At 41.8% G+C, this 23,485-nt stretch overlaps 2 protein-coding genes and 1 long non-coding RNA gene across 14 annotated transcripts in view; 1 reads left to right on the forward strand and 2 right to left on the reverse strand.

Moving 5' to 3' along the window:
• LOC105454977 (cytosolic purine 5'-nucleotidase) overlaps positions 1-23,485 on the forward strand; it is a 35,304-nt gene that overhangs the window by 8,954 nt on the left and 2,865 nt on the right. Inside the window, exons 1-4 of one of the 6 annotated variants that reach the window (XM_011697979.1) lie at positions 8,579-8,622; positions 12,113-12,234; positions 23,015-23,088; positions 23,182-23,395. In XM_011697979.1, coding sequence (XP_011696281.1) covers positions 8,596-8,622; positions 12,113-12,234; positions 23,015-23,088; positions 23,182-23,395 — 437 coding nt within the window. In that variant the 5' untranslated portion in view covers positions 8,579-8,595. Of the gene's footprint in view, positions 1-8,578; positions 8,623-8,955; positions 9,244-12,112; positions 12,235-14,085; positions 14,322-14,989; positions 15,168-19,959; positions 20,300-21,049; positions 21,224-23,014; positions 23,089-23,181; positions 23,396-23,485 lie in introns of those variants that run through there. The other 5 variants (XM_011697977.1, XM_011697978.1, XM_011697981.1 and 2 more) reach the window with 5 other exon arrangements.
• On the reverse strand, positions 85-9,086 carry LOC105454979 (O-phosphoseryl-tRNA(Sec) selenium transferase). Of its 7 annotated transcripts, none has more exons than XR_975072.1 (6): positions 6,750-7,270; positions 6,386-6,659; positions 5,753-6,128; positions 5,033-5,529; positions 4,277-4,592; positions 85-2,052 (listed from the first exon to the last, which is right to left on the reverse strand). XR_975072.1 is itself a non-coding variant. In XM_011697987.1 (6 exons), the coding sequence occupies exons 2-6, from the start codon at positions 6,861-6,863 to the stop codon at positions 4,327-4,329; spliced, it is 1,527 nt and encodes a 508-aa protein (XP_011696289.1). In that variant the 5' UTR covers positions 6,864-7,000; positions 9,020-9,086; the 3' UTR covers positions 2,938-4,326. The 7 variants fall into 7 exon arrangements, 6 of the variants coding, with proteins under 6 accessions (XP_011696289.1, XP_011696287.1, XP_011696288.1 ...); XM_011697987.1 differs by lacking the exon at positions 85-2,052 and adding an exon at positions 9,020-9,086 and having other exon boundaries at positions 2,938-4,592; positions 6,750-7,000; XM_011697985.1 differs by lacking the exon at positions 85-2,052 and adding an exon at positions 8,385-8,439 and having other exon boundaries at positions 2,938-4,592; positions 6,750-7,000.
• LOC105454978 lies at positions 12,248-14,025 on the reverse strand. The gene is made up of 3 exons (XR_975071.1): positions 13,941-14,025; positions 12,857-12,946; positions 12,248-12,452 (listed from the first exon to the last, which is right to left on the reverse strand). It is a non-coding gene; the product is annotated as an uncharacterized LOC105454978 (long non-coding RNA).

Below are 23,485 nucleotides of genomic sequence, written 5' to 3' on the forward strand. Positions count from 1 at the left end.
AAAAAAAAAACTTTCTTATACCGATATATCTTGATTAACTTCAGAGATCGCGCATCCGCTCCCTTACAAGTCAACAAAAGTGCGTCGCTTAACAGTTTTTAATTTATTTATCCAATAGTTTGCGTATATTACAAATAAAGCGCTGACTATTACACACGGTAATCACATATTTAGGGAAGAGCACGTATATTACGCCGTTTACATTAGTTCGCTATCGTTTGATTTAATATTCAACGTGTCTTTTTTTTTTCTTTCAATCGCCGGAGGGAAGTCAGGCGGAAACGGCGGGGAGGAGAGAACACACAGATTTCTATATAAAATCTGTGGAGAAACACGCATTGAAGAGATCCTCCTCTCCTTTCCGTTCGCACACCCGGATCGATCCTGTATATCCAGCTGTACATACAAATCCTCTTCCTCGATCGCGCTATCGCCTGTTATAGCCTTCCACTTAGGTGGCTCGGGAATGCCGGCCTTTACGAACCAATATGTTCCCCGACAAGGGGAACCACCGACGTCTTCGTGGTGCTCGTGGAGCTCCCCCTCCTTCACATCTTGTTGAAGATGAGCCGTTAGAGCAATAACCGCGTTATGTACAATGTCAGCGGGAGTCGCGGGCGTTCCCCGGACGTGTCTCGACGTGTCGCATCGTTAAAAGAAAATAAAAAAAAATAAACCAGATGCTGCCTCGGAGAACACGTTCGCGAGGCGTTATAAGACATGATGTCGTATTTACTCGATATAAGCCTTAACCGCTCGCTCACAATTACATTATACCGACGCCCTAAACTTTAATACAGCGAGTCGGTTGCGTATATTTATATATATATATATTTTTTATTTTATCCCTTATATAAATACACATTTGTTCTTGTGCGAACGTTAGGTGCTTCCTCGAGTCAACGCATTCGCTGTTTGTGTTAGAATATCATTTTATATATATATATTTTTTTTTCGTATATAAAAAGACAATGAAACTGCAGTAGTCGGAGTCGGACCGATCCCAAGTGTCGGGCTAACTTAAGGGAGAGAGAGAGTGAAAGTGGAAAAAATTAGGTCCGCGAGACGGTCGTTGTTGTTACGTGAGAGGTGTGTGTAACGCAATGTTGTAAAGTTAAGCTGGCCCTTTTTTTTTAGACGAAAACTCACAGCTGGAAATGGTGGTGAATCAAATTAAGACAGAGACCTCTTTTTTTTTATTTACATAGGAATGTCACGAGTACGAGTTGTAAGATCCCATCGTACGCCGGTGTGTCCTAGAACATTTTCTCCTATTGTTACACACATATATGCATATGTATATATACATGTATATAAATACGTATATAGGCTGATTTGTCTCTATTGCTCTTCGAGAAAATCCAATGTCTCCCTCTGCTTGAGCATAGAATGAAAGGAAATATCCCCCTCCCCGGAATCGCATTATTACCTCGCGTCGCATTACAATTATTGCTTGCCTGAAGTAAAAGAGTGAAAGGTAAATCTTAAATATAAAGATGTAAATTAATAAGCGATTAATTAGTTTTAGATGGCGTGTGACTTTTCGACAGTAGCCCGGTGTACATCAAGATATCACGGTATAAAGACCGCTCATACATGTATATCATGTATATATATGTATATGTGTGTGTATATATTATATATACACAACATATATTCCTCTTTATTAAATAATATAACGTCAATGTGTTTCCTATTATATAGCATCATATACAATCCCCTTATAGCGATAATTTTGCAATTTCTTTCACTACATCTTAGAGATTTTTTTTTTTCTGTGTGTAATCTGTCTGCCTCGAGACGAATGAATAATTAAAGAAACGTGTAACTTGAAACTAATGGTCAAAAAATACGCAATACAGTATCGGTGTATAACTTATATATACGTATATGTATGTAATTGTCTAAAAGTATGAATATCGCCGTACGTATTGGGGTTCCAAATCTACCGGAGCTACGTTTCACATTTTTCTTTAATTATTTTCGGAACTGATTTTCTAAGAAAAGACCAAACGATCCGAGGATAGAAGAGGTATAGGGATCTAGAAAATCCTGTAAATAATTATAATATCGTAAGCTTGGGAAAGGAAAAGTATATTATTTATATGTGTACTAAAAGACCGCTTTCTCTTTATATAAGGGACATAGTGACTATAATTAATTGAAAAATATCTCGATCTATAATTATTAGTAGGATAATGTATTGAATAATGATAATTATTTTACTAGGAGCTTCACAAAATCTCGATTAGCACTGCCATCCTAATAAGCCGTCAACTAAGCGTTTAATTAAATGCTAATCTGCGTGTATCGCCGCCACTTTCGCTTTCGTAATAATAATACACTTTGAAAACCTCGGTGATTTATAGTCATTTTGCGCCGTCGTCAGTTTTACCACAGATGGATTTTACCGACTAGTAAATTTTTCGCCTTGAACACTTTTCGACATAAAATATACACTACGAAAGATCCAAATGTCTCAACAATACAATATAAATATATTATAAATAATGTCTCTATTTAAAGAAAGTGCAACAGGCATCATAAATTATACATGCTCGATAAAACTTTAACAGCACTAATAATCTTCTCCCTATCGGTTTACTCTCTTTCTCCTTTTATCTCTATTAAATATTTATAAATACAACTTCGATATACCATTTTTTCTAAATTGCGTGAAACTTCAAATAAACTATTCTTTATACGCAACGAATTGCGCAAGTATGAATATATCTGTGTATATATATGTCTGCGCACGCAGGCATCTATATACGTATAAACATACTTTCTCGTATGTATAAATATGTGTTTGTGTGTATGCATGCGTGCGTGTTTGTGTGTGTATATGTTTGTGTTAATAATTAGTAATTATATTGATGTTGCTTGCGAATAATACTAAATATGTCAAACGATATTAATATTCACGTAACATACTCCTATAGTTCAGATACTCTATTTATTACACAACAGTACAATGAAATATAATACTATCTGTATTAAAAACAAACTGATAACACGACACTATGTTCTATAAATTCTTGTCGTTCTTGGGAACAAATCGAACGTATAGTACCTACGTACGCGAAGATGTTACAATTTTTCTATGAACCGAATGATAGGTATGCTCGTATACCACGTGTACTATGTACCTAAATTTTGACATACTTTCCTAATAGTGTGTTTCCATAAATATTTCACTACTGCTTCCTTTTTTTTTTTACAGATAATATATCATTTTACTAGTGCCGTAAACACGAATATACTCTGCTTAAATGAAAGAAAAGAGGGTTCTCATTCTCTATGCGTCCATGTGAAAGATAAATAAACAGAAAAAAAGACACAATTAATAACAATCAATTCTACTGAGTGCATACAAGTGAATAAATTATCAGAAATACGACAGCTTTCTCAAGAGAATAACGTGGTAAATATTATAAAGAATTGAAACAGCGAATATTGCTACATGTATCGTCAGAATCGCACAAGTTTCATAGTCTACTCCTTTAGAAGAGGAATTTATATTATTATAAAGCAAACGTATACAAGTTTTGATTGATACATGCCTCTTATTACGTGTTTATATCAAATTGTATTTAGAAAACAAGAAGGTGAAAAGAGTTAAAATGTAAGAATTCAATGTGTTGCCTGTGTCTTTATAAATAATAGCATATACATTTTCAACAAAGAACATACTCAACAATTATATCGGCGGCCAGCGCTTATCACTTGAATCTCTCTTTTTGAGATCTCTTTCTGAAATAGAGCCATAGGAATCCGAATGCCTCGCGTTTCCTGTCATGTTTCTTTTCTTTTCAAATATTAATTTTGATCACTCTTTAAAATGTCTGAAGATTCGCATTTTTTGGTATATATAATTTAAATTGACAGTATCTCAACGCAAATGGGCAGACGAATCAGTACATTTGTATCTAGCATGTGTCTGCGAAAATACATGTAGATCACTGTTTCCTTTAACATTAACGTAGTAATAGAGATTTTGTTTCAACATCTTGTTTAGAAAATAAATGTTTATATATATATTATATATAGTATATATATTCTCTTTCTCTTCCCCATTTTTTCCATAAAAAATGTATATATTTTTTAATCTAAAAGGTTTCAGGTGTTTGTTTCTTGCATTAAATTTCTTCAGATTTTGTAAAACTCCTGTCAACACAAACACGTGGTTGACGCTCATAAAGGAACGATTGTACGAAATTTTGCATTTCTCAGAAACATGCTACGGTTGTCAATTTGTAAGCGATAAGCTACTTACAAATTGATATTAATGTGCTGATTGGACTGGCCAGTTGCGTTGATTACGGTTCATTTCCTTAGACTGTCCTTGCTACTTGCACGGCTGGTTGAGGCTGTGCTAGATTCCCCTGGTCCACCAGTACCACCTGCGTCTCCATTGATGCTGGAGCCGGCGAGTGAAGCAGTGGGCGTTACGGGCGCCGAACGCCTCCTTACTTTCGTTAAAGCTTTGTCCAATCTTTGTATGAACGCGTCAACATCAGATCTCTTCATGCCCAACGCCGCCGCAGCAGTCAGATATGGAACTCTGTAATTGCTGTTGTGTGCACCCCAGCCTGTGTAGCAATTGAAATAAATATTATGAAACGGAAATTATTTTCGATAAGAGTAAAAAATTTTGTATAATAATAATAACATAATTTGTATAATAATAATTGTATAAACTATTTTAACAATAAGTTGAAATAGTCGCTCGAAATATTTTTATTTTTCAAATACGATTACGTTGACTTTATATCATATAATCTCATTAAATTTATTATATTCTTAGAAACATTATTAAATCATATTTTAAAATTACGAAATGGAAATTATTTTCAATAATAGAAAATTTTGTACTAACTTAAACTATTTTAACAATAAGTTAAAATAGATACTTATAATATTTTTAATTTTTCAAATACGATTCCGATGACTTAATATTATATAATCTCGTTAAATTGAACATATTCTAGAAACGTAATTAAATCATACTTAAACATTAAAATATATATACCTTCAAATTTATGTGAGACAATGTGTTTAGAATCCGTGGTCGTTATTACTCTAGTACCGCTAACGTTACGCAGAAATAGCATTGATCCTAGCATAGTAACTTGCTTGTTGTCGTGTTGATGGCTGAGACACTGCAGAGTCATGGCCATGGATATTGGATTGCCCTTAGCGTCTAACAGCCTCTCCCCGTGCCTCGTCGCTAACTTTCCCAATTCCTCCTTCAGGTAAGAATACATCTCCTTACGTTGAGCAATCAATTGTTTGTACCCTGCCATTCCAAGACTCAACAGCGTAATCATCACGTCCATAACGGAGCTCGCGCTCGCGCGTCCTGGATACATTTTCGATATGCGATCCAACAGATTCTTGTCGAAGGAGCCTATAATGGCACCGCCCACCGGGACCAGAAAGTTCTTGTCCGTGCTCTGAACGAAGGCGTCGACTCGACCCTTCCTCGACGCCTCTTGTATGAGATGCATACATCTTGTGCTCTGCAAGCTTTTGGCAATATAAGTAGTGCAATGCATTTAGTGAAATTCGGTTGATCGATCGGGACTGTGTGTGTCGATATCTTGGCGACTGAAACCAAGCCGGCGTTCTGTGCCTCGATTTTCCGAATAAAAATTCTATGGTCGAGAGAGGCAGCCGTTAGTTGTTGTAGGCGCCAAGGTATCGATCTAGTAGAGATATACATGAAAAAATCATGCATCGTCTCACCTACCCGTATGCATTATTCACCAGATGCGGTATGTTGTACTGACTGCAGAGGGCCGCGATCGCGTCGACGGAGTCGCACGCTCTGGGCGCGAAGCAGCTGGTCGTCGTGAGCACGCAGGCGACGCTCTCGCCTAGGGCCGCCATTTGAGCCTCGAGTCTCTGCATGTCGGTTTTCAGCTCGTCCCCTATTATTTGCATCTCGATAACGACAGGCTCCAATCCGGCCGTGATTATAGACTTGAAGCTAGACTTTTGGTCAATTCTAGGCCATAAAACGTACTTCGCGCGTGGTCTATCCTGCTTAAGCGTCAGCATACACAGGACTAGGCTCATTCCCGTGGCCATTGGTGACAGGAAGCAGCCCGCTATGCTCTTCACCCCTGCGAACGAGAATATCCTTGTGTTAGACGCCTTTTTGCATTAAATAGAACAAATAAAAGACCGAACAAAAAAATATAAAGAAATAAATTACAAAGAAAATTCAATGAACTTTTCTGTGATCAATCTAATATTTATCTCTCTTTTCTCTCTGCCATTTTAAACGAATAAATTAATTTCTTATGCGATTACTTCATATCGAATGCCTTATATCCTCTACATTAAATATATATGTATACATCTCTGCGTATCTCCTTACCCATATATCGTATAACTTCAAGCACTAAGGAGTTAGTTAATTTATACATTAAACTGCTACCAGCAGCCTTCGGTTGTACTTCTTCTAGGTCGCCGGACCTGCCTATGCCGTGTCCCATGCGAAAGTGTCGTCTCGCGACGAGATTCGACACGATCCTCGCCTCGCGTTCGCCGACGCTACAATTCGAGGGGAAGTTATTGCTGTCCATTTGCGACAGATCCGACAGAAATGCCTCTATCGTCGCGTCGTCCCAGCCCTCCTCTGGCCATTTTCGCTGTACATTTTTTTGTTTCATATTAGAAAATTGCAAGGGGATACTACGTGGAGAGTAAATATGCAAAGCTTTGTCTTGTTCGAGACTCACATGTTCGATGAAGTGCCGTATAAGGTTCTCGCGAGACTTCTTCGCGTTCAAGCCCTGCTGCACGTAGGTCGAAGGTATGAGCCTCTCCGCCAAGCTGAACGCCTGATTATTCATTTTCTCAACTTGTGACGATGAGTTCCCACGGTTTACTTTAGTCCGACGTACGTCGATCTCTCAGTGCATCGTCGCTCGGACGATCAGGAGCAGAGGATGATTTACCATGGATATCATGTCGCTCTTCTCGTTCACAGCTGCGGAATATGTGTAAATAATACCAAAAAAAAAATTGATCTTACTCGTTCTCGCACTTGATGCAATCGGCTTTGTTTTTAGTCAAATTTCCAGATATTTTCTAATAATCTCTATACAGAACTATGTTGAACGTTGGAGGCAAATTTTGCACGCGACGCTTTTAACAGCAAGAGAATATCGAAAAATCATAACACACATCTGCAAAGAAACGCTCTGCCCGGCGGAAAAATGATGATCGCGATGCAAGATTAATCTTCTCTCAACGCATATATACTTACGAGGCACGAGAGGAATGTGAGAATCTGTGCAGAATCTGACATGTGTGTGTGAGTGTGTGTGTATGTGTGAGGACGAATGGGATGGTATGTGCGAACGTGTATGTGTATGTGTATAATATGTACGAAATAAAAACACAAAACACACTGCTTGCGTGGGTGAGAAACAAAATTTATTAACGGCAAAAAAAACTCAAAGATACAGAAGAGACTGTGTCCGCGAGATAACGTGGCGCAGGAACAGAAGTATACAGAACAGAACCAAACTGAACATCATTATGTATAGCGCGATGAACACGTAGTGCATGTGTCCTGCGGGGGTGGCACAGCGCCGCGACGTACGAGGGCAACGCGGACGACGCGGGTGGAGGGCGGCTTATTCGTCCTCCCGTTCAACGTCGCGGACCGTCGCCTCCGCGGGGCGTCGAGATCCCCCCGCGACGGCGGGGCGACGACAGGAACGACGAGCCGCGGCCGACGGCCGCCGACGCATCGCGCGCGCGGGGCGAGTGCGGGGAAGCGCTACGCGGAGGCTCCGAGGAAGCGGAGACGAGGAGACGCGTCTCACGACGGTGGAACCTTAAAGGTTATGTGAACGCGCTGGCGAGCGAGAGGCCCCCGTCGTGTCCCGCGAACAGCAAAGTTCCATACCCCGAGCGAACTTCGAGGCGCAGTGGGCGAGGCGAAGCGTGGCGGCGGAGCGGAGCGGAGCGGGGCGACGCGACGCGACGCGATACCCGGGATACCCTCGGCTCGCTCGCTCGCGCGCGCGCTCGCTGGGAAGGGGAGAGAGAGTATGTACGCTTGTCCGTGGAAGGAAGGAAGGAAGCCGCGCGCGAGGAGGTGTATCACCGCGGGTACATGGCTCGCCGCGGACGACGCGCACTCTCGGGGCGGCCACAACCGGGGGGGAGGGAAACGCGGCCAACCACCACGAAGTCGAAAGTGGGTTGGGCCGCGGCGGACGACGACGCGGAGGGCGACGCGCGCGAAGCGCGTTCAGCTGCGTCGCGCGTTAACACACTTCTCACCACCGCGATCCGCGCACCGTACTCGCGCGACGACGCATCGCATCGCTCTACGCGACGACGGCGGAGACGGAGCGTACCGTGGAGCGGGAGCGCAGCGTGAGGAGACTGCGTGTCCCTATCTCACGTCCCCCGCGCGTCTCTCTTACTCTCGGTGTTCGCGCGGTGTGTCCCTTCTCTCCACCTGCTCCTCCTCCTCCTCCTCCTCCTCCTCCTCTGGCTCCCCTTTCCTCAACCCTTGCCTTCTTCCCCCTTCTCGCGCCGTGTCAGAAGCGATCTCACTGCGACGCGATGACGACGGTGGATGATCCCCTCTGGGTAAGAAAAGACCCGCGCCGCGCGCGAAGAACGGGGGGATTGAAAATTGACGGAGAGAGATGCGCCGCGAGAGACCCGCGACGTAACCGCGCGCGAGCGGCGACGGCGACGTAGTGGCGTAGCGGAGCGGAGCGGGGGAGGAGGGGTGCAGCAAACGGAGCAGCGCGCGCGAGGTCGCCGCCTAAATCGGATTAGTTTTACGCAATACGCGATGACCGACCGCGGGCGACGTAATCGTTTTCACGTTCACGACGGCGACGGCGACGGGCTGTCACCCGCTCCGCGGCGTTCGTCGTCGACGGGAACGACGGCGACGAGTCGACGGCGGGCACGATGATGAGCGGCGCGTACGCGTGGTGGAGGCTCGCGAGGATCGCGAGGCACGGGGTGCTTTCACCTCCTTTCTCTTCTCCTACTACTGCTGTTACTCCTACTACTACTGCCGCCGTCGCTGCACCGTGGACCTCGGCGCTCGGCCGACGACGACGGAGCGACGACGACGGGTCACGCACGGCGCCACGGACGGGCGAGCCCGCCGCCGCCGTCGGCGCCGACGGCGGCGGCGTTTCCAGCACGGGTCGGAGTGCGCCGCGCGTTATTCGTGCCTCGACCATCCGACAGGTGCATCATTTTTATTTGTTTAATTACTACCAATTACTTATACTCTGTTGCGTCGCTACCCACCCTGCACCCTCCCTCTTTTTCGCCCCCTCTCCCTCATTTCATGATTTCGCGGATCCTTCTTCGAAGTACGTCCTGTGCATGCCGCCGAAGAGGAAAGAGAGGAGGAAGAAGAGAAGCGACTCTCGATCGTACCTTTCTTCAACCCCCTTAATTTGCATCGCGTTTACGCGCCGTGAAACCGTTCGAATAACTTGTGGGAAGAGCGCTGCGACTTCGCGCTCGTATACATTCTCGGGGAGAACATAGAGGGGGGATAACATCTCGTCTTATTGCTACTTCGTAGCGTGATGCAATTCGTAATTGACATATACATGCAACATCCGATTACGCGTAAGCGCGTGACTTCAATCAAACTCCAATTAACTTAATCGATGATTAACTTATTGTTAGTAATACCTGTATTATTTTTATTGTAATGAATGGAATTAATGTTTTTATTGCGTTTAACAGAAAAAAAATATTAAAATAGATAATATATTAGAATTGTATTTATTAACTTTTGCTTTAAATAATTTTGATGAAAAATTAATCAGAGTTTGATCACACAAAGTCACCCTAATGCGGTCCTATTAATGTAGATAAACTTTAATCTCGATTTACTTTCTATCTTCTAGTTCTAAGAATTAAGATAAAGATGAAGAGTTGATAAAGAAAAGTTAAATTGAGATTAAAGTAATCTACATGTATATATATATATACAATATATATATATATATATACTATATATATTTATATATAGGATAGAAATAAACGCAAGTGCGCGAAGAGATGTGAGGCGAGTGCAGTATCACTATTTCCTAGAATCGATTCCCACGTGTGTTACTTCTTTTACATTAATTATTACATTCATTATTAATGAATTTGTATCGATCAACCTTCTTCCCGATTTCGAGAAGCTACAGCTGCCAGACGCGTTGAATAAGAAAAATGAAATCCGTAAAAGAAAAACTGCAGATAAAACTGTAAATGGCCAAGTAAAGAGGTCTTTAAAGACAATACGAGTAATATTACGAGATGCAAGCCCAACACTAAATTATATATACATATACACGCGCATTAAAAAAATATATATATCCGTAAAAAGTACTTATCTATATTAATTATAAAACATTGCGGGGCGATGCTTTCACTGAGAAATCATCGATCATTCGAGCCAATTGACTTGCGTAAGTTCAAGAAAATAAGAAGTATCTCCGCTTTTCTTATTGACTCTAAAGATATGTGCATTTTTGCATGCCCTGCGCGCGACTCTGTTTCTCTTTAACTCTCCGCATTAAATCCGGGCTCGTATATCATCTGCTCCGATTTCGCATTTTTGCGCGCTCGGCAATGCTGTCGTAACAAGCAGCTGTGCGCATCGCGTCGCTGTCATCGGCTCCGCCGATCCCGTCGTGCTCGCGGATCCGCTCTCCGCGAATGACCACCCTCGCGGTTATCGGCATCGCATCGATATCGCGGAGACGCCGCGATTTTTCCCCTCTCGCCGCGCGCCGGCCATCCAATCGCACGGCGCCGCGCCGCGCCGCCCTAGGGACCTTTCGCCGCGATCGATTGGCGCACCTGCCGGCCGAGGTCGCCGCGAGCGATTCAGTGAATTGACCTCTCACTTCTCAGTACGCCGTGAAGCCTCGTCGTGGGAGGGTGCGGCCGCCGAGCGAACGGTCCTGCCAGTCTTGTGTATCAGCGATACTTCGGATGACAGCTCGCAGCGATTTTGCGAGCCGGAATCGTCAGCTTTCGCGTCCGTCGTAAAAGCGATTGCCGGAAATATTGCCGACGAGGTAAAGGAAAAAGACGGACGTTTCATTTCCGCGCTAACCTTACGTGACACAGCGCCGAGCGTACGCGTATGTGCGTATGTGCGTGAGAGAAAGGGAGAGCGTGAATAAGCTATGTTTACCTTCCTTCGGCGCGCGTAAACAATATGTATGCACCATAGAGCGATAGAGAGTACAATATCGGAGCAACGACGTGCGTACGTTGCTCTCCGGTCTTCGATTCCGGAGTCTATCACTCGGCCGGAGCGTATAATTTCAACGCGCGAGCGATAACGCCGCGCCGCTGATATCCGCCGCTGATTGCGGGTCGTGCGATTCGACGGTTGTTTATTTTCTCCCCGCCCGCGGGATCGAAACCCGGCGATTATTTCATCGGGCTCAGATTTTTCGGGGCTCTCCGCGGACACGCGATATCGATCTCTGCCCGTTTGCCGTTTTGCCCGTGGCGGGCAGAAAGAGAGAGAGAGAAAGGAGGGGGGGGGAGAGAGAGAGAGAGAGAGAGAAACACAATCGTAAATCGCGATTCTGGAAACCAAACCCGTCGAAATCGTCGCCAAGTTTCGTGCTTTACGTGCCCTCTTTTATTGCATTTTCGTGAGTAACACGAATTGCTTTTCTACGTCGAAACGTTTTGCAAAACATTACGATCCCCGCATGCGACGACGCAACAAAACGCATCGCGCATTCAAAAGCAAATAAAAACGGATATTGGCAAACAAGTGTACATTACTCGGCATTTTCCATTCGCCTTTAATGTAAAAACTTGAGTCATTATAACTGAATATAATCTTTCGCGTCATTCCTTTATCGAAAGAACTTTCTTGGTGCTAAATTTGCATTACTATCAAGAGTATAAATTATAAAACCATTTTTGTCTTAAATTTATTTTCTTGCTAAGAATTGAATGCTAAATTCGGTGAAACTGTATTAATTTTTTTAATACATACATTATTAGCAAATACCACATACATTGTAACGTTAAGTGTTCGGAGAAGTCATTATAAACGTTATGTGAATTGCATTTGCAGCTAATCATGGAGCTTGAAAACTGCAATGCGCACGGAGATCAGGAGAACACAGGGCCTAACACACCGCAGCACGACAACGATCCGAGCGGTAACAAAAAGTGGTATCGGCAGGCCAGCCAAAGGTTAGTGAATGCATCTTTTGTCACCTGTGTATACACTTGTCTTTGTGTCGTCACAAGTTTCGAAGTTTCCGTACGTGACGTGTCTATACGTACGTGTTCCTTTTAAATATTCGGAATTTGAATAACGAATGTAAATTCTGTGATCTAGATATTCGTACATCACACACACACGATTCGAAACTACGTCCTATAATAGCTGTAAGAACGTTCCAGCGTGTCTGTAAAATTGAACATTTGAACAATTGAACGTAAAATAGAAAGGTGAAGGAAAAGTTACATACGATATTAAATTAACCGTTGAAAGAATTAGATTTATTGTAAATAAATTAAAATATAAGTTAGATTTATTTTTTTATCACAGCACGTTATTTAAACGTGATACGTTCCGTTTGGAAGCAATGTTGAATATACTTCAAATAGATTTCAAGTAGGACAATACTGGGCGGAATAAATTTGAATAAAATTTGAACAAATCACAAGTGTATATCTAAGAATTTTATTTTCTAAGATAAAATATTTTTGTCACAAAAAATAGTAAAATATGTAAAATATGTATTTTATATTTATATGTATATTTTACTGTAGATAAGAATCGTAATTTAATCGTTTGTTTTTTACTCACACATGTACATACAATCAGCGCAAATACTTGAATTTTTCCTGTATATGGTGACGTTTATTGATGAATCCTAAAGTACTTTAGATATCAGAGCTATTGAAATGGACTCTTATCATTAAGCAGTGCTTTTCAAGCGGACTTAATTTACACGCATATATTTAGTTTCGCGACGATTTTAATCGAGAGATGTAGGCTTATATGCTGTACCGATATAAACAGACGCCCGGAATATTTTCGGACCGATAATTTCATCCGTCCTAATAGTTGCGACAGCATCAAAAATACCGATGTGACCTACGCATTTTCGAAAACAAAATCCACCATGTACCGCACGAAAATAACTCGTTTAAATGATACACTTCGGCCGCGATGTATTTCGGGAAGCTGCTCGACAACCACTTCCTCCATGGCTAGTATCACGCGGCGAATATACATGTACATACACAAATACATACGCAAGAAAAATAATCTCACGAGAGAATACGTAAAGTATCTCCCAAATAATGTTTCCACTTGGAGAAAAGGCGTCGAAAAGATTTCTCAATTACAAATCGTAAATTATTAATTTAAAAAGTAGATAAGAAGATGCGTCATCCGCAGTATGTTTTTACACCGAGCTTCGGCTGAATTAATTGAAGTTAAATTCTCCGTCCAAAATATACATACGACCGTTTAATTTAAAAAAAAATGACAAAAGCCATGGAAATCCAATACGGGTCAAAGGAATTTTGAAATAACCCGATATAAAATTATAAAAACCGTACGCAGGCGATATTGCGTTACCGCGTTATCTCCGCTGAGGGCAGCATCGAGATACGCCACGTTCCAAAAACACACGTCCGAGCACGTATACCGTCGATACACGGTGCTAATTTTGAAATGTTCATTAGTCTTTTTTTCCCAAGGCCAACGATAGCATAAATGCATCTGCATTCTTGCGGCAGAAGGCCGTACACTCGTCCGCGCGTTATCGCCTTCTGACCCGAGCGAGCGAGGGGGAGAGAGAGAGAGGATCCGTTACGATTTCGCGCCCGCTAAGAAAACGATGAAAATCGCGGCGTATCACGCGAGCCGCGATTACCCTTGCCTTCTACATCGCTTTCGTCACGCGATTGACCCTCGGCGGCCTGATCCGCTGCCGTTTCTTATCGCCCGGCTCCGTGCTTTCGTCAGGCTGCGCGAATCGCGCGGTTGTTTGTCCACGGTCGATTCACGGTCGAAAGTTGTTGGATGCCATTCCGTCATTACGACATTGTCGCTCGTGCGGGACGGAAGTCGTATACGGGCCGTTACACTATATACACGAAGAACTTACGGTGATCGGCGATCGGTTTTCGCGACGGATTTTCTCACCGCTCGCCGTTGTTTCGAACAAGAGAAAATCGGCGACTCGCATCATCGTTAATTTGCACGATGAGTCAGCGAAGTGTCGGTGTGATCATTACGCCGGCGAGCAACGCTAGCATTGGTAATTATCTCCTCTATTTTTATTCTCCCTTAAAAATGCACTTGTGCAGTGTGTGTAAGTACGCGTCGCTTTCTCTGTCCCGCTCTCTCCCGAATTTCAGATCAAGTCGCACGACGATTTATTTAGACATTAATATATCTGATCTGTCTCAAAATGCACGACGATTTATTTAAATGTTAATTTAGACGTTAATATATATCTGATCTGTCTCTAAATGCCGACGCGATCGGATTTCGCGCGTTGGGAAATATCGCGATAAATGGTATTTAAGGAGAGATACGCCACACGTGCGGCAATCTCGTTAATTATCGATGCCATTTTATTCCCCCTCCAAATAATTTCTTCGGAGAAACGGACTGAAGGGTTCGACGCAACGAGACAAGTCCACGATCCGTAAAATTCAATTTAAATATCGAGTAAAAAAAAAAAGTTTAATGATTTATATCGCACGAATCTCTCAACTTACTCCAATTATGTCAGAGTTTAGATCCTGCAACGTAGATCTCGCAATCGCATATACAGTCAACGTAACTGTTCTAATTCCATCGTCCACGGATACTGTCGGTTATTGTCGAGAAACGTCGCGGATCGTGGGCTTACTTTATTACCGTGGAACCCTGCGAACTCTTTAATTGCCAACGAAGACGACACGAAATTTCACGGTGCAGGACCGAGGGTGCGATTCCCGGACGACTCGAATGTATTCCCCGAGGAATCGATCCATCGTACCATGCTCCGCGGCCTTAACGTAGGATTGACCAGGAACGATCGTAGCGAGCAAGACCTGGACAGCTACAACGAGGGCACGCACGGCGCCCGCAGTGATAAGCGCGAACTGGGGCACAGGTAAATCTGGGATTCTCCAACATTAAGTCCCGAACCGCGCGGGGTAAAAGTGGCGGAGGGGGTGTGGTGAGTCGGCAGGCCGACGTGGTGGTTGTTAATACGTGATAAGAGAGGCGGCTCTTTCGGCTGTCGGCGCGGCCGACAGTTGCTTGCGAGACAGTTCACCTCGCCAGTTCACCGGCGCGGCAATCCTTTCGCTTTACTCCAATTATAGAATCTGGCCCCGGGTCAGTAATGCGGAGTTTTCAGCCTAATTTTAAACATCCATTTTACTTCGCGTTCCGATCACGCCACTTCCTATTACCAGAGGCACTCCGCGCGAGAAATTGCGAAATTCGCGCGATTGCTTATCCCGGTACCACTGAAATCAACGTGCGCGTCGCGTATAGGTACTCTCTAAATTTTCTGGAGTGAATCTCACTCCAAAAGATTAAAAATACTGCCACTCGGCCACTTGAGTGGCAGTATTTTCACTCTTTCGGGATTCACTCCAAAGGAGTGAAAAGTCACTCCAAAAAATTTAGAGAGTATATATTGCAGACGAAAAAAAAAAAAATATCGTACACGCTTCGGGTCGCTCGTTCATCCTTGTGCCGATGCACGGAGGATAACGATGTTTCGTGCAAAATTTTTTCCCTCGGAGAGAGACGGAGCTGTCGCTATAAGCGATGATCCTCTCTCGCGGTGAGTCTCGCCTGCGCGGCGGCGCGCTGGACTGGCAATCTCCTCGCGCGAGCGAGAGATTCGCGCGTCGTGTCGCGGCATCGATTTTGCGTTCTGGGAAAATATAGGTTTTCACGTGCAGGTCCGGGAAACCGAGGGATATATGCACGCGGCGTCGTCGCATCTCCCGATAATGTGCGCGCGCTTGCTGCACAACGATCCTGCAGTGCTCGTGTAACGGGGCTGATGCGAAGACCCGAGAGGTAGGTGTATACGCCTCTCCGTCTCTCGAGGCATCGCTCGCACCGCCGATCGATGATCCGCCGCCTTTAAATCCGGCACCTCGGCACCGTGTAGTCAAACTCGCGGATTTTATTATCCCGCGAATAAAATACTCGCGCCATCCACTTATACGATCGCGTAAGATCGCAATTTAAAAAGGAACAAGATTCAACGTATAGAACCTTCAGATGAAGCTTAATTCACTGACTCGAGTTTGTCAAACGATACCTCTCTTTTCTCGCGTTACATTATATACGTGCTATTTTCGTCTCGCGTGTATTATATACGCACGTTTTCTCTCTCTTTGTATCAGAAATTGAATGTCTCTCGTGAAGAAAACAAGCGAGAAATATAAAGGATAGAATTTCTGAGTGGCTGCGTTTTAACATTGTTAACTCGTTGAACGTATACAATCTCTTGTATTTTGAATAACTGTACGACGTTCCTCGAGTGATCATCGATTAATGTCTGCATCTAAAATACCGTCGCGATTCACTGACGATGAAATTTATCGTCTTGTCGTCACGCAGTGAAGTAGTAGTGCCAAAGTGCCCGCCTCAAAGATCGAGGGCATCTCCTTAGGCTCGATATAATTCATCGTCTTCTCGTTGCGGTTGGAAATAGCCGTTATAATAACTTGTGCCTTATCTCTCTTTTTACGTTTCTAAGAGTACGATATGCAGTGCTCACTATTTCGTCATTACTATAACGCGAGAGAACAATGCAGGAAGCCAATCAGAACCGTATATGTGTATAGAGAGAATAATCGCGATAGATTAACGCGCTCAATGGTATTATTAGATAATAAAGGAGTTTCGTCACACTACAACAAGATCATTTAGCAATCTTTCTTAGAATTTCATTGTGCCCAACGGGCAGTTATTACGTTAATTGTTTCCGACGATACAATTCTCACGATACTCAAAACTATTCAGCGAAATATTTAATGTAAATATTTTTTTTTTTCATATCTTCTCCCCTTTCTCTTTTTTCTCTTTCTTCCTTTTTTAACAAATGTATATCTTAAGGTTAGTATATGTAATTTAAAGTTAACAATTCTTAGAAAATCGTTAGTAAATTTTTTCTTCGCCACGCATGTACATCTAAAATTAACGTAATTAATTTACAATGTATAATAAACATATTTTAGTGAATAATTCTTGGCAAATGTATATTTATTCAGTTTACTGTGTCTACTTATGTACATCCAATAGAAAGGAGAAGATTAATTGTACTTGATGTAACGATTTCGTAAGAAAGTATATAATATTATCTCTGTACGGCGCTAAAGCGTTTCACTTTCTCATCCCCGTATTGCATGTTCGCCGCAATCTTGGACCAAGAACTGTCAAGATGCTTTTGTGAGTCAATTGCGATAAAGCTGACGAAAAATTTCCAGCAGCGCAAACAAGTTTCTTCACTAAGCAGATAGCAGCAACGACAATTGACGTTGTAATTAAGTCAAGCAAAGAGTTGCTTCACACATGAGAATGCGCTGGCTTGTACAACAATAATAATGAAATACGTACGCGCATAAAATTTGCAGTCCCTGATCGAGAGATTAAGAAAACTATAGGCTTGTACTTAACGTAACATGTTAATCCTCGCCGCATAAATTTCCGAGTCTAAAGTCTATTCCCTGGACATTATATTTTTGTAATTAGTAATAAAATTCATAACAAAGCGTTAAAGCGTAAAACTGTGTGCGTAAAGCAACGTGATTGAAAACGCTGTTTTCACATCTAAATAATGTTTGTCAAACGTCACGGTATACCAGGAACTTAAAACAATCATGAAAATTGAAATGTATATTTTGAAAAATGTTCTCTTTAATCGCTGCCGCTGAAGTGCACATTTTTTTATAGCATTATTGATGCGCGCGCGGTCATTCCGTCCGTAATCACCGTCCTTATCCACTGCGAACGGTTACAAAAGTAACCGATCAAGGTCTTACGCAATGGGCGCAACTTATTTCGAGTCACTGGCGGACGCTTCTGGCAAGACATGAAAAGTTCCACGTCGCAATAGTAAACACGCGTGTAATTCATTCATGTCGTTATTAGCCACAAACGCTTTATCAACCATCTCAATAATGCATACCGTCGAATAAATGCCCGATATACATTAGACACAGACGAGATTAATATAATCACGAATAATATATAGGGGAATACCTCTCAAATTTTCTTGTAGTTTCTCCTATTCTTATACTAAAAGATTGCCGAATTGGGGATCTGCAGAATAACGCTCGGATCGAAATCTCTCTTTAAGAATCTCTTTAAATCGGAAAATCTCTCTTTAAGAATTCGATCGAATAATTCCCCCGTCTTTCTCCCATCGATCTCAACTGATATTTACATTTGTCATTAATTGTCAAGCAAATTAATTGTGGAAATTATTTTATGCGCAGAAAGTAACGTGGCGACACGCGGCGTGGTAAATATCGAATAAATTATTGGTGAAAGTGCAAGCGGTGCGTGCCGCAGCAGCGTGACTTGCGTGCTGGTATGCACACATCCTCTTGTGCGGCGCTTTGACCGACTTAATTAAAAATCCGTGGTACGAGATAAGACGTCTAAGAAAGTCGCGCTAAAAGGAACAATTAACAAGATTACGTGAAATTGACCGTTGGAGCATCTCGATGTCCTTAGATAGATAGATATTAAGGCACGTGATCGAACTCGTTTCGCGTTATCAGCCGCAATATGCCACGAACAGAAAGAGAAGACACACTTCAATAATCTTTTGAAAGGATAACTTCGAAAAGAGAATTAAATATATTTATTTTATTTACGCATAGAATTATTATTATCAATATAAATAATAATTTAATGTAAATAATATTATTAGTAATAATAATTAAAATATATCTTCACGGAAAGAACGATTTTGTTGGAAGATAAAAAAAATCTGAAAATAATTTTTATTAGAGCACCATCAAAATAATTGGTCGGAAATTCAAAATAAGCATCGCTATAAAAAGTTTTGATCATATTCTAGCAATCAGTTTGACCTTCGAACAAAATTGTTTTGATGGTGCTCTAATAAAAATTATTTTCAGATTTTTTTTTTATCTTCCAGCAAAATCATTCATTCCGTGTTATTTTCTTTCTATCATAAGGCATTATCCGTTTTTAAAATACATCTTTTTCTCTTTCCATCATAAGTCGTTCTTCCGTAGAAAAAAATATATATTTAGGATTTAGAATGTCACACTGTGTTCCATTTAATCAAGTCGTACAAATCTCTAATCGCGTACTCGAATCCGTACTCGTCGGACGGGTGGGACACCGGCGCGCATACCGTGCCATACGGTAACGTGAGTCTCCCCGCGGTTCTTAAAGTTCATTCGGCATACGTGTAGGATCGAAATTGACGATTTCAGGACGTCTAAAATTAGATACGGGATACGGCCAAGTTCTCACGCGTGTACCAAGTACCAAGCACAAGGTGATATGACTCACCTGGCGCCCTGGCTGGATTCGCGTGAGCCGTTTCGCGTTCCGTTAAAGTTCGCGGGGGTTACCTCCGTTATCGATGCAAAAGAGGAAAGGAAAGGAAAGGAGCAACGAGTTTGCAATATCTTGGCAACGCGGCGTCTTGCACTCCGGGCGTGCGTCGGAGGAGAGAAGAACGGAGGAAATGGAGAAAAGAACGCGCGATTTCGTCCTCACGCCGCGCGCTTCTCGGCGTTGCACCGAAATACGCGTCATCGCGTCTTGGTGTATTGGCGGCTCCATAATTACGATGTGAATTCAAGCGAGCGCAAATATACAGAACTCTCTTGAACTAGCCGGTGGGGCTTGTAACAACAGTCCTGCACGCGATCACCTCGGACTGGGGGAGGTTTGCGTCCGGAAGACGATGAATTAGCTCCCATCGTTGCGTATTAACCGACTCCGGCGGCTCACCACGGACCAGTTGACGTTTGGTCATTGAGCGGACAGCATCGTCGTCGTCGTTGTCGTCGTCGTCGCCGTCGTTTTCTTTCACCGTCGAAGCTACGCCTTTCACGCTCGCTCGCTCGCTCGCTCGCTCGCTCCGAACCGTGACTTACGTTGTGCCGCGATAATCCGGGCTCGAGGGCTTTTGTCCGCGTGAGTGCGTCATCGAGAGTCCATGACTTTATTCTGGTTCAAAACGATCTGCCAAACACACGCTGAAGGAGATATTTCGCAGATCGCTATGTATAAAAAGCTTTCTTTCGAATGTGAACACACGTTCCTTTTGTGCTGCAGTATACCTGCGTCACGTTTTGTCGACTAGCATCGCGATATTTCTCTTCTCTCTTTATTTTTATCAAATTTCGGTGAACGAAACGACCTCGCGCACAGAATTTCCTCGCGCGACCGCGAGCTTTTTCTTCTCTGCGGAAAACACGAGTGCTAAACAATAAAGTGCTAACCAAGCTGTGTATTCGTTGAATCGGTGTTATCAGCAGCGCATCAAACGACAATCCTCTTTATTGTCTTTGTTGCCAAAATCCGTTTTAGACGAATCTGCGATTCAAGCCGAAATTCGGGAATTTCATTTGAACTTTTACGGTTTTTTACATTTTAACGTTTTAATTAAATGTTGAAATGAATTTTATTTAAATTTTTATAATTCTATATATGTGTCAAATCGCACATATAAGTAAAAATATTTTACGTTGCACTATTATAAATTTGGATAATAATTATACGAGGTGGTTCTTAATTGAATATCTGTACTTTAAAAGAATAAATGCGCGAAATATAAAAGAAAAAAGAATCCCTACGAACGCGTGGGTCGAACTTTATTTTTGGTCTTGCTACATGTGTTCCGAGTTAACTCGACATATTTATTAATACCATCTTTATATTACGTCACATTTATTGCATACATATATTATTACCGGAAATTCGGATTTCCTTCTAGACTATATTTTGTCTTAACTTATTGACCGATCTCTTTAGACTCCGCCTTGAGGCTCCGTCGCATTTATATTGTTTACTCGATAAATGCAAATCGATCGCGGAATATTGATGATTAGTTGATTTATTCTGTGGAAAAATGTGGCTGAAGGATGTGAACGACGACGTCTCGCCAACTGCGAATTTTGTGAATTCGCGACAGTGCGTACAGAACGAGTAAGTTATTCGTCCTTTACTTTATTCAAATTGTATAGATTTGAGAAAACAAGTGAAAATTCGAGAAAACGATTTACGAGAAGAAAATCTTGACTGACAGCAGAATCGAAAAAACGGAACAAACGGCTGATATTATAATGAGCCTGACGCGGAGCGGAAATCCGATGCAGGTGTGAACATTCTAGTCACGCCGAAAGAACGATATGTATAAAGCAAGAATATTTGTATCTTTATTTTTTATTATTATTAACTTAAGCGAGGTGAAATGATCCGGCGCGGCAAAAGCTGTCTAAAAATTTTAAAAAGCTGTTATAAATCTTCGGAAATTATTTTTTTTTCGTAGTCCTCTATTTTTTCCTAATTATTTTATATATACATTGCTGATTATCTAAAATATAAGAAACTTAATTCTTTTGTGCATAAAATCGATTTTTTGTCTTTTTAATTAGAATATTATCTAATCCTACGTCGATAGTTTATAATTTCTTGTTGTTAAAAAAATCTTTTTTTATTGTATCGATAATGAAAGAAATTCAAGAAATTTTAGAACGATCGAGTTTTCTTGTGATCGAGACTGGGAAATAGAAAAATTAAATGTTAGTGTTGGATCCACACTTTATGTCAGATCGTTTAATTAACGCTGTAAAAGTATATCGCTATATATACGGAATGCGTGCGGCGGCTCGATGATTCTCACATATTTGAAAGTTGGACTGAGAACGCGTCCCGACTTCAAAATGCATAATTTTCAACACGAATGCCTCGAGCGATGATAAGTAACGTGGCTCTTTGTGGCTCCGCGCGTTTCGAAATAATTAATTGCACGGTCGGCACGGTGTATTGAGAACAATCGCTGCACTGTGGGCGAGCTTTCACACAGAAGCGCCCGTCTCAGAAGAAGGCATGCTCTTACCGATAATTTAGTTCGATATGTTAAACGGAGTTTGTACGCTAAACTAAATTGTCGAGAATGATTAAAAGATGTAAAATTAATAATTAATATTAAATTAAACCTAACGGAAGAATTTTTTCGCAATTTAAAAAACCATTTCGTTAGTTGTTGCGCTTTATTGCGACAGCTGAAGTATACTGAAGATTATACACGGAGAGAATTTTTTTTTAATTTACCATGCAAATCATGTTATGTGGGACAATATTTAGGCAAATTTTACTGTGCACTACAATAAATTTTACTGTAAAATACTTATTGTAGTGCAGAGTAAAATTTGTTCAAATACTATATTGTCCCACAATTAACATGATTGCAGGATAAATTTAAAAAAATTCTCTCCTTGTAGATTTACGTATCTTTTTTGGCGTACAGTAATTATAATGTAATTAGATTAATAAAGAAAACGGTAAGAAAGGAAAAGAAAAGAATGAAAGAGAAAGAAAAGAATATTTTGTTACTCGATTACTAACACTTCATTGGTATCGCGATTTGTCCGACATGTCAAATCCATCAAATCTGACGACAGCTTCTTCCGTCTTTAATATCGTAGCGAAATGATCACTGCTTTAAAAAGTAGCATGTAATACGGGCGAGAAATTGATTTCGATATTATGAAACTACCATGATTATAGGTATCGTTTCTCTGTCAACAGGAAGATTTCGAGGAATGCGAGTTGTTATCGGTATGCAACCGCGACAAAGATCGTCGCCAAATAGGATTCGCTGAATTTTCCTCATTAAATCAAATTGATATTGCGAACTTTTCAATTTATAAATTCTAATCACCGTAAATCGATTAATTTTACGATGTTTCTTAATCGTCAATTTGTTCTTCGCAGGATCTTCGTCAATCGAAGCCTTCATCTGGAGAACATCAAGTTCTATGGCTTCGACATGGATTACACATTGGCAGGTAATTATTTCGTTGTATTCCTTTCTTATATTTTTTTTCTCTAAAAGAGGAGCCAAAGATAAAACGTCACTGTGTTACACGAAAACATTTTAGAATACAAGTCGCCGCAGTACGAGCAGTTGGGCTTCAATCTGCTCAAGGATCGCCTAGTGTCGCTGGGATATCCGCAGGAAATCAAGGCCTTCGAATACGATCCCAGTTTTCCCGTTCGTGGACTGTGGTTCGACACCTTACATGGGAATCTGCTGAAAGTGGACGCTTACGGGAATATCTTAGTCTGTGTTCACGGCTTCGAGTTCTTGAAACAGTAAGGGATAAAAATAAACATTACGCTTGCCGCGTCTTTCTTGCACGCAGCTTCATATTTTCTCTTATTTCTCTCTCTCTGTATTCGATC

The sequence above is a fragment of the Wasmannia auropunctata genome, unplaced genomic scaffold (genome assembly GCF_000956235.1).
Source record: "Wasmannia auropunctata unplaced genomic scaffold, wasmannia.A_1.0 LD335965.1, whole genome shotgun sequence".
Classification (NCBI taxonomy): domain Eukaryota; kingdom Metazoa; phylum Arthropoda; class Insecta; order Hymenoptera; family Formicidae; genus Wasmannia; species Wasmannia auropunctata.

Coding starts and splice junctions, on each gene's coding strand:
- LOC105454979 (XM_011697987.1), bottom strand. CDS start 6,863: ATGAATAATCAGGCGTTCAGCTTGGCGGAGAGGCTCATACCTTCGACC. Junction 6,660..6,749: donor TACGGCACTTCATCGAACAT/GTGAGTCTCGAA, acceptor AAAAATGTACAG/CGAAAATGGCCAGAGGAGGG. Junction 4,593..5,032: donor TGTCTCACATAAATTTGAAG/GTATATATATTT, acceptor ATTGCTACACAG/GCTGGGGTGCACACAACAGC.